The 10,448-nt window shown below is 43.1% G+C and overlaps 1 protein-coding gene across 3 annotated transcripts; it reads left to right on the top strand.

The window, feature by feature from the left end:
* The first annotated feature begins 80 nt into the window (after positions 1-80).
* Positions 81-8,477, top strand: dcxr (dicarbonyl/L-xylulose reductase). 3 transcript variants are annotated; one of them, XM_076092965.1, is made up of 9 exons: positions 81-198; positions 473-549; positions 2,376-2,473; positions 3,243-3,397; positions 3,529-3,571; positions 3,848-3,947; positions 5,516-5,580; positions 7,108-7,225; positions 8,271-8,477. In XM_076092965.1, the coding sequence occupies exons 2-9, from the start codon at positions 498-500 to the stop codon at positions 8,372-8,374; spliced, it is 735 nt and encodes a 244-aa protein (XP_075949080.1). In that variant the 5' UTR covers positions 81-198; positions 473-497; the 3' UTR covers positions 8,375-8,477. The 3 variants fall into 3 exon arrangements, with proteins under 3 accessions (XP_075949080.1, XP_075949082.1, XP_075949081.1); XM_076092967.1 differs by having other exon boundaries at positions 8,037-8,411; XM_076092966.1 differs by lacking the exon at positions 81-198 and having other exon boundaries at positions 225-549.
* The last annotated feature ends 1,971 nt before the right edge of the window (positions 8,478-10,448 follow it).

Raw genomic sequence — 10,448 nt, 5'->3', positions numbered from 1 at the left:
ATGTAGCCTGCTTTGATTTGACCACAGCTGCAGCTGTCCGTGGTGGTGGAGTGTGCGTGTGCGCGTGCGTGAGCGTGAGCCTGTGTGCGACCGTGCAGGACTGAGTTGAATACAGTTGTACCTTCAGTGTTAATCTTTGAGCCCCGCGGAGGAGCACAGGGACAGACACGCAGCTTCCTGCACCGCGGACCTCAGCTGGTAAACCGATCCACGCTGTCTTTACACCCGCAACACCACGTATGATTGATCGGCGTAGATGCAGGGGATGTGTGTCGGATTTAGGAGAACGATCAGGAAGTTGCAGCGTAGTTTAGCTCGACTGTGTATAAGAAGTCCCCTGTCTTGTCACGTGACTGATCGCTTTTCTGCGGTCTGGTTTTAATTGTCTGTCTTGTTGCACATTAATCTGTTGCACATCAATCTGTTGCACATTAATCTGTTGCACATTAATCTGTTGCACATCAATCTGCAGCTCATCTCAGCGGACTTCACTGATCATGGACATTTCTTTTGCGGGAAAACGAGCTCTGGTCACCGGAGCAGGAAAAGGTAAAGGCCACACTTCAACAGAAATACTGCAGCGACCCCAGCCGGCTGTTCTAGAGAAATACCTCCTCTTCAGTCCTGCAGTATGCACGCGCGCGCGCGTGCAACACGACATACTGGTTTGTCGTGTCGAAAATTCAACACGACAAACCACAACATATGCATATGATCATGCATCTTTGTTTTCCAGTAGACAAAACTGAGAAAAAAAAGCAGCATTTTCAAAGTTACCCGGCATACTGGAGACATTCTTTAAGTGTCCGTAAGTCACCGTCTAAGGCTGCGTTGACCTATGACCTCCACATAGGACAAGATGTGGAATGAGCAATAACTTATTATAACACAAAACGCTATTGTTTCTAGTCAGGCAACATCTCCAATGCATATTTAGAATAGCTAGTCCACATACAAAGTTAGTTTAAAGACTTTCTATATTGAGCCATGACACACACACACACACACACACACACACACACACACACACACACAGGCCATTCAAATGTTCTAGTCATAGTCTTATTTTAATAGTCCTACATCAGGGGTCTCGGGCCAAAGTTGGCCCAGCATAAGGTTCGATTTGGTCCACCAGATGTTTCTAGTGAGGAAAAAGGAATTTAAATTAAAAAAATATAAATTTATATATAATATTAAAATATATACGTTGGCTATGAATCGCTGTTTTATTTTTGTGGGATCAAAATGCTCTTTAAATATGTAGGATCCCTAATTATTAATTATTCTTTATAATCTGATCATGGCGGACAGAATTTGCTCTGGATGTCAATTTGGCGTGAGTGAGATAACAGAAATGTGTGGAGGCACAGACAGTGATAAAGGAACAAAATGCATTTCACTGAAGTTAACTTTAGATCCTAGTATAATTTACATTTAACAACACAATACAATAACACAGTTGTGTGCTTTTGGCCTGTGGCTCACCAGTCATTTTCAGTTGTTGCCTTCCAAGGGAAAAGGTTTGGGCAGCCCTGCCCGAGATGATTCAACCTTAACTTTACTGTCCCCCAAAGAGACGTTTGTCTTGCAGTTAAACACACAAACTTGAACATATGAATTATATTTAAAAAATGAATCAATAACAGCGTGAACGTGACCCCGGTGTCTTCAGGTTCGTCATTCCATAAAATGTGCATTTCTTTTCTTTTAATTATCTGATCAATAAATACATAAAAAAGATTCCATTATTACCAGACATTCAATGTTTGCTTCATGTTACAGACAAACCACTTTTATTAGTTATCACAATTCTATGCAGAATGTATCATGACATGGTGAGTTTCACACATAAAGATGTTCCTTATTCATCATATATGAGCAGAAACATTTAATAAATGGTTTATAACACACTATAATATAAGTGTTTATTAATGTATTTGTTAACAACTATAACTCCTCCTGTGGACACCCAGTATGAAGAGAATGAATGACAATATAGTGAAATGCTGTTGTAATGATTTGAAATATGTCTTCACAATGACATTACAGTGAGTTATATAGTATTAAGTAAATGTTTGTAAGCTGCTTATAAATGCTAAATGACCTAAAGGTAAATGTTGCCGTTACAAAAAAGAATTACTAAAAGCGGAGAAGATGAAAACAAATGTGAATTAAAACTGTTGAACTCTGTGATGAATTAGCACGTACCCTCAAAGAGTCTCGTCAGCTCCACCACTGACCTAGTAGAACAAAAAGCTTTGTTCACAGAGCGCAGTGAGGCAGAGCCTGAGACATGTGTGGAATGTGTGTGTGTGTCACAGCAGCAGCTCCACTCTGTAATACGTCTTTGTGTTTATGGATGTTTTGTGTCTCAGGGATTGGCAGGGACACGGCTCTGGCTCTGGCACGCTGCGGGGCAAAGGTCACAGTGGTCACACGCACGCAGGCCGACCTCAACAGTCTGGTGCAGGAGGTACGTCACACACTTTGACTTGAATCCATAAGTGATGGGGGTGGTAGAGATTCCTGTGTTTAAGATCCGAAACCTTCACGTCCTCTGACAAACGGAGACAGTTCTACTACTACAGAGCTGGTTGTGTGAGGGTTAAAACACTGTGCACTGACAATATCACACTGTGCCTCTCTTCATTTAAGTTTCATTACCTTGAACAGACTTTGGCTGACATGACATATTGTTTAGTTCCCAGATTCTTCATACTCTATAAATATCCACATTTAAAAGTGCTAAATTCCAAACTTTGAGCACAGCAATGATTCAGGGATTGCCTCCACACGGCTCTCAGCTGGTGACAGCTGAGTCGACGGCTAGAAGCTAATGGTGCTAACAGCACAAACAACGGCAACAGTGCTGACAGAGCTAACAGTGTGTCCCTGAGGGGGAACCGGAGGCTGTAACAAGTGGAACATGACATGTACACAACTGACGGTAGAGGGGAACCTAGAGCTTCATAGTTTGAAGTTAGGGCCACTGAGCAAGCAGCAGTATTTGACGAGTTAGGAGCGAGAAAGTGTTGTTCTCATTTGTATGCGAGTCATACTGATGTTTTTAGTATACTGCTTTGTGAGTCAGTATAGACTGTTGTGTTGTTGTTGAATGGATGGTTGTCTCAAAGCCTTTAATACAATCGAATCACATTAAACATTACAGTTTCTCCTCTTCTCCTTCATCTCCTCCCTCTTCTATTATCTGCACTGACTTGTCTGGTGTCGTCCTCTCACAGTGTGCGTCCATCACCCCGGTGTGTGTGGACTTGGCAGACTGGGGGGCCACGGAGGCGGCTCTGCAGGACGTCGGTTCCATCGATCTGCTGGTGAATAACGCTGCCTGTGCCAGTCTGCAGCCGTTTCTGGAGGTCACGCCCGACCAGTTTGACCAGTGAGACAAAATACGTGATTCTTTGATGATTTTGAACTTGGAAGCTGCAGCAGCAAATAGTCCTAACATAACGTTTCGTCATGTGACAACCTGTTATGTTTATTATGTTCTATGGTGTCTTTCATCTCCAGGTCATTCAACGTGAATGTGAAAGCTGTGTTGCATGTCTCCCAGGTACAAGAATGGCTTAAATCCACATCACTGCACTTGCATGTCCTACATTCCTAGCCTCAGTTTGTTCTTTGGTGTTTTTCCTGTTTTGTGAGTAGATGTTTTGCTGAGCTAAACATTAATGTTGACTCAGGTTTTGGTGTCAGGGACAGTAAAGTATGTTCTCTCCTTTTAATATCGGTGTATCAATGGTTTTATCACACCATTAGTTTGTATTCAAATGTCTGCTTTGTCAAACTGCTTCTGTTGAATCAAATGGAGCTCTGTCTCTGTGGTCAGATAGTGGCCCGTGGTATGAAGGCAAGAGGATCGGGAGGCTCCATCGTTAACGTGTCCAGCCAGGCCTCGCAGTGTGCCCTCAGAGACCACACTGTCTACTGTGAGTAACAGAGGAACCACCGTGCACCAACATTCACCTGGAGCCTTTCCTTTAAGAACAAGATGGAAGTAGCTGATGGAAGTGTTTGGTGCATATGGATCGTTTTAACACAGTTGCATTGCTAATCAACAGCTAGGGTCTATGCATAGAAAAAAAACAATAGTAGAAAGAACATTCCCATTCAAATCAACGTGGAGAAAAGCTGGTGCCTCTCAGGCAGCCTGAGTCCACCCTGGTTACACAGAGCCAGAGTAAATGAGAACAATTTAACAACTTAATGCTTCTTCCATTTTCTGTAAACGGTGCATAGCAATAAAGCATGGTGGAAATAACCCGCTAGCTAGCTAACTAGGACAGCTGGATATTTAGTTCGCTAGCTAATTCCGGCATGCTTTAATGTTCCACTTGTTACAGAAAATGAGCCCAACAGTTTGCTCAGGAGAAGGACCAGCTAACTAGCCGGCCATCCGTCTCCGGAGCTGCGTCAGCAACAAACGCCATTTTCTTTTGTACTAGTCAAAGGACCATGGAAAACAGTTCCTCCTATTCTATTTATCTTCACTTTCTCTCTGCTGGTTTCCTTCACATACACTGCAGCAGGAAACAAACAGGGACACATTTGGAATGTTTACGTTGACAGCTGTGAAATGGTTTATAGGAACAGATCCTTGACCGAATCTCCAAGCTTGACTGACTGTATTGACTCATTGTCACGGACTGAATCAGCAGCTTTCAGCAGTGGAGCTCCTCAGTGGTATGCATGTTTCCCTGTTGATAGCCATGCTGTCCAGGTCTTTGTGTTGGCAAGAGTCTGGCGGTATGATACGTATCATAATCCGCGGGTTAGGGTTCAGCATGTAAGGGATAATATACAGCACCCTGACTGGGTGAGTAGGACTTGAATCACCCTGCAGGGGTTCATTTCACAATAATGCTCCGCTCACTGTACATTATCCCGCCTATTACACAACTACTTACTAAAGAGGTCAATAAGTTGACACTAAAATATTAAATGAAAAATGATTTTATTGCGTCTGCTAAAAGAAATGGTCCTCTTGCTGTGTATGAAGTTTAGAACTGTGTCTAGATGAGCGCTCTGTTATCATAGCAGTGGTGTGCATTCAACAAAGCCATTTCATATATTGCGTTATTGTAAGCAAGGCGATATATTTTAATTTTTTTCACATCCAGTTTTAGGAAAACTGTCATAGTATAAAACACAGCCATATGCGTAAAATCTGAGAAAAATCTATTGCTTTCTTTATGCAATCAGAAGAGTGGATCTGCATCTTCATTCATCACAGTCCCTGTAACATCCAACCTCAGAGTGCAATCTAACACACTCTGCATGTAAACTACTCAATGGTGTTTCTGATTAGTGAAATAGCACCACAATTACATACAAACATAAAAATAATATCTGGATTCGTCAGTATTTCGTTAACAGATGCAGGTGTTTAGTGGTTGATTCAGTCATGTGTGTACTTGTAGAAGAGGAAGGGCCCCAGGCTTTCAGACTGCAGCCATGGTGATGGTGAAGTTGTCTCTGTGTTCCTGTCGTTGTTCAGGTGCCACTAAAGGAGCCCTGGACATGCTGACTAAAGTGATGGCCTTAGAGCTGGGACCCGACCAGGTATCCTCAAGCTTACACAGCATGGCAACTTCTATTGATTATTTGGGCCGTTAGATTTCACAGTTAACATTCGCTGAGTGATCGGAAACATGGGAACCTCTGTATGTTGTAATGCAATTAATCAAACACTGATATGCATTATGGCTGCACATTAAACTAGATGTTATGTTCATTCATCTTTTGAACAGATACTTTTAAATAGGGGATCAGTACACTCGGTACAGTACAGCCGCTCATCCATCCACTCTCACTATGATTCCTGCTCTCTCTAATACTTAGATTGTATTTATTTACTTCATTCAAACGGGACCATAAACAGTGTAAAACATAAATGTCACCATTTATTATAGCTTTAACATAATTTACATCTGTAGTGTCTTGGCAGTTCACAACAAAGAAAGCATGATAACGAAACGGTAGCGAGTAAAAACACAACACAAAGTGATACAAGAAGGAATATACAAGACATGCGATACAGAGCCCAACACAACAGCACGTCACAAATGAATGCTCGTCACAGAAGAGCAAGTCATGACCATTTTTCTGCATCAATTTATTCATGTAAAGGAAAACACTGAATTCAATAATATAATGGAACATAATGCAGTAAGGCTCAAAGTCATTCTGTGTTGCTTTCACATATTATTCTCCTGTAGATCAACTTTTCCCATTTAATGTTATCTCTGCTGAGTCAGCATACATGTCGTCCTGATTTGCTCTTCCCTCTTTCGTGTTCTTAACCTCTTTAAATGTGCGATTCACCCCAATCATCAATCATTTGAATGTATTTATAAACCTCTATATGTAACGTTAATATTGTCTGAAATAACAGGGAGGTGCAAATCCTGGCAGGTAAAATATCCATATTGCCACATAATGCATCCACATATTAAGTTCATCTACATACACTTTAGTATCAAATATTGCTACCAGCTGATATTTCAGGCTGTTTTGAGGGAATAGTGTGAATTTCGTACATTTAACACTCACCTGGTCTGAGGAAGGAGCTTGCAATTCTTGGCAGGTAATAAAAATATTCCTCTGCTCCACATTTGACCTTTGTTTATAGAGATCTATGAATGAAATGAGCTTATCATCATTATAATGTTTCCATACATTTAAAAACAACTTATATCCTCAACTGAAATAAAAGGGGAGCCATTACGCTGCAGCTACTCTGTTCTACCAAACATACATTCACCCGTTAACGTCTCACTAAGAGCACTTCAAACCATGAATGAATCAAAAATACCTTTTATATTATTGAATATTAAATATGAATGATAATAATTCCATCCTTTTAACCGGTCTCTGCTGTTTAGTAATGGGATGTTTATTGTCGTTGTTATTGACTGAAGGTTGGAATTGTTGGTGAGGCGGCAGAGGAACCAGATGTTTTCACAGATTATCGGTCTCATGTGCTACTGTCAGGATATAGTGACAGTAGCAAATATCACAGAAACTTATTTTTGATCGAAGTCACATACTGTAGCTTGAACGGAAGTACCAGTGTTGTGTTCTGTTTAGATCCGTGTGAACAGTGTGAACCCCACAGTGGTGATGACTGATATGGGTCGCCTGGGCTGGAGCGACCCAGAAAAAGCCAAGACCATGCTGTCCCGCATCCCCCTAGGCCGCTTCGCAGGTCAGGCACCACCGGCTATATGTACATACTGCTGACACCACGTTTCTGGGGCAAATCCACCGATTCTCTTTTGATTCTTCCATCCTGATACACAGTCACATGTCATTTGAGATCACTGTTGATACAACTGTCTTTCTGTCCAGCTTAAAGCTACGTATCCGCATCCATCCGTTATTTATTTATTTATTATCTGCTGGAGCCTATCCCAGCATGCATTGAGTGAAAGGCGGGGGTGCACAGTAGTGATGGAGAGGGGGAAGGAGCCGTGGTATCGAAGCCCCCGCCCCCACACACGCGCCACAGCCAGTCACAAGCCGAGCACAGCCACAGCTAGTTAGCGTGAGCCACCTAGCTGCTACGTTAGCACCACGGTAGATGTTTGACTAGAAAGACGGTATTAACCAGGATATCTCTAGAAATACTCTTCTCATCACGACACAGACTCGTCATTCTTGTTTCAGAACTGCATGCTGCTGACACTGTACTGGACACACAACATGCTCCATATGTTTTGAATTCACTTTTGTGACATGTCATCTCCCTTAATATACACTCTATGGTTTGGACTCTAGAAGTGTGAGGCAGTGTCTGTGCCTGCAGAGGCCCTGCCCTCTTCCTGGATTGTTTTATTTTGCTGTGTTCTCGACATTTCTTGGCTTCAACCTCTATAGAAACATAGCGAAATTAGCCAAGAAGAAGCTACGCAAATGGAGACCCCCCACAAATATAGCAAGGATAAAGCTTGTTCTAAAACGAGAGTGAATCTTGAACTGACCTCTTTAAGTTTAGGTTTTCCTCTTCTTTACAAAAGACACATGGAGGGAGGGCTCCTACTGCTCAGCCTCTTCAGAGACTTCGTACCAGGGGGCTGAAGAGGAGGCTGACGGTTGATTCAGATTCAGGAATGTGGACTCAGGAATGTGGACTCCCCCATTGTGTTTGTTGTGGACTTGGATAGGGGTTTTAAACACAATTATGCAGTGTATACACTTCACCAGTGTGTTGACCTCTGTGTCAGCTGAGCTCCCTGTGTGTCTGTGTGCAGAGGTGGAGGACGTGGTGAACACCATCTTATTCCTGCTGAGTGACAAAAGCAACATGACTAACGGAGTCACTCTGCTGGTGGACGGAGGCTTCCTGGCCTGCTGACCAACGCGAGCCTCGTCCCAGCACACGGCTTCCTGTGTTACCACATCACTGCATTATACAAAGAGAGGTCAAGTCTGTTCATTAATTAAACTCACCCACTTATCCTCTCACTTGTCTCTGTTATTTGTGCTTATTTATGTGTATTGGAGCATGTTTCTTTGCTATTTGTGTGAATGAGTATTATTGGTAAGTCTAATAATGATGTAGGGCTTTATTTAACATCACATGCGCTGCTTTACACAGATGATACAGTCGTAATGGCCGAGGCATCAGCAGATTTCTGTGTCATTGAAAATGTGGTATTTAATTGTTATACTAGTAAAGTAGAACAGAACAAGACAACACTCTAAAGTTACAAATGATAGGGTCACATGATCAATAGCAACAAAAACTATGTTGATCTTCTTTCCAATAGTTTTATTTTGTTTTCAGGGAAATCACGCCGATACATTGGGAACCAGTAAAAATGAGATTGAGTTTAATAAATCCATCTGTAATTTGTTATCCTCAGAGGGAGCTGGGGCCGATCCCAGCTGACCGTTGTGTGCATGATACATTTTAAAGTGGTTTAAAAGGTGGTGTCCAAAATGAGTCTTTCAATCCAGAATACATTGAATCTCCGTTAAAGATGTAAATATTCAGCACTAGCTGGCAGCTGCTAATAATAATAACTTTCTGGATTTATCAATTAAGTTAAATTCATTGATATTGTAAAGTCTGTTACAATTCCCTCTGGTCCCATGTTATGTCTTCAAGTAGCTCATTTTATCTAAGGTCACATGAGCAAAAGAAGAGTAGCAAACCTCCCATTAGATGAAACCACAGAATGTTTGAAACATTGATTGGTAACGTCAAGTGAGCACAGTGCAGAGCGCAGTGCGCCAACCGTTAGCTAGCCAGCAGGAGCTCCACAGAGACGGAGCAGCTAGTACCAAAGCACAGAGGGCCATGACTCCTCCATGCAGAGCTACAGGGCCATGACTCTATACAGAGCTACAGGGCCATGACTCTATACAGAGCTACAGGGCCATGACTCCTCTATGCAGAGCTACAGGGCCATGACTATACAGAGCTACAGGGCCATGACTATACAGAGCTACAGGGCCATGACTCCTCTATGCAGAGCTACAGGGCCATGACTATACAGAGCTACAGGGCCATGACTATACAGAGCTACAGGGCCATGACTATACAGAGCTACAGGGCCATGACTCCTCTATGCAGAGCTACAGGGCCATGACTCTATACAGAGCTACAGGGCCATGACTATACAGAGCTACAGGGCCATGACTCCTCTATGCAGAGCTACAGGGCCATGACTCTATACAGAGCTACAGGGCCATGACTCCTCTATGCAGAGCTACAGGGCCATGACTCTATACAGAGCTACAGGGCCATGACTCCTCCATGCAGAGCTACAGGGCCATGACTCCTCTATACAGAGCTACAGGGCCATGACTCCTCTATACAGAGCTACAGGGCCATGACTCCTCTATACAGAGCTAAAGGGCCATGACTCCTCTATACAGAGCTACAGGGCCATGACTCCTCCATGCAGAGCTACAGGGCCATGACTCTATACAGAGCTACAGGGCCATGACTCCTCCATGCAGAGCTACAGGGCCATGACTCCTCCATGCAGAGCTACAGGGCCATGACCCCTCTATGCAGAGCTACAGGGCCATGACTCCTCCATGCAGAGCTACAGGGCCATGACTCCTCTATACAGAGCTACAGGGCCATGACTCCTCTATACAGAGCTACAGGGCCATGACTCCTCCATGCAGAGCTACAGGGCCATGACTCTATACAGAGCTACAGGGCCATGACTCCTCCATGCAGAGCTACAGGGCCATGACTCTATACAGAGCTACAGGGCCATGACTCCTCCATGCAGAGCTACAGGGCCATGACTCCTCTATACAGAGCTACAGGAATTACTCCTCCATACAGAGCTACAGGAATGAGTCCTGGTAGTGACGCTAGCTTCCATGTTGGGCAAAGAAAATACATCATCCCTACAGCACTCCATAGCTTTACATAGCAAATAGTTGCTGCTATATTAATGCCATGA

This window comes from Anarhichas minor, unplaced genomic scaffold (genome assembly GCF_050575085.1).
Source record: "Anarhichas minor isolate MPS153535 unplaced genomic scaffold, ASM5057508v1 ptg000017l, whole genome shotgun sequence".
Classification (NCBI taxonomy): Eukaryota; Metazoa; Chordata; class Actinopteri; order Perciformes; family Anarhichadidae; genus Anarhichas; species Anarhichas minor.
This window is presented reverse-complemented; position numbering and strand designations above follow the sequence as displayed.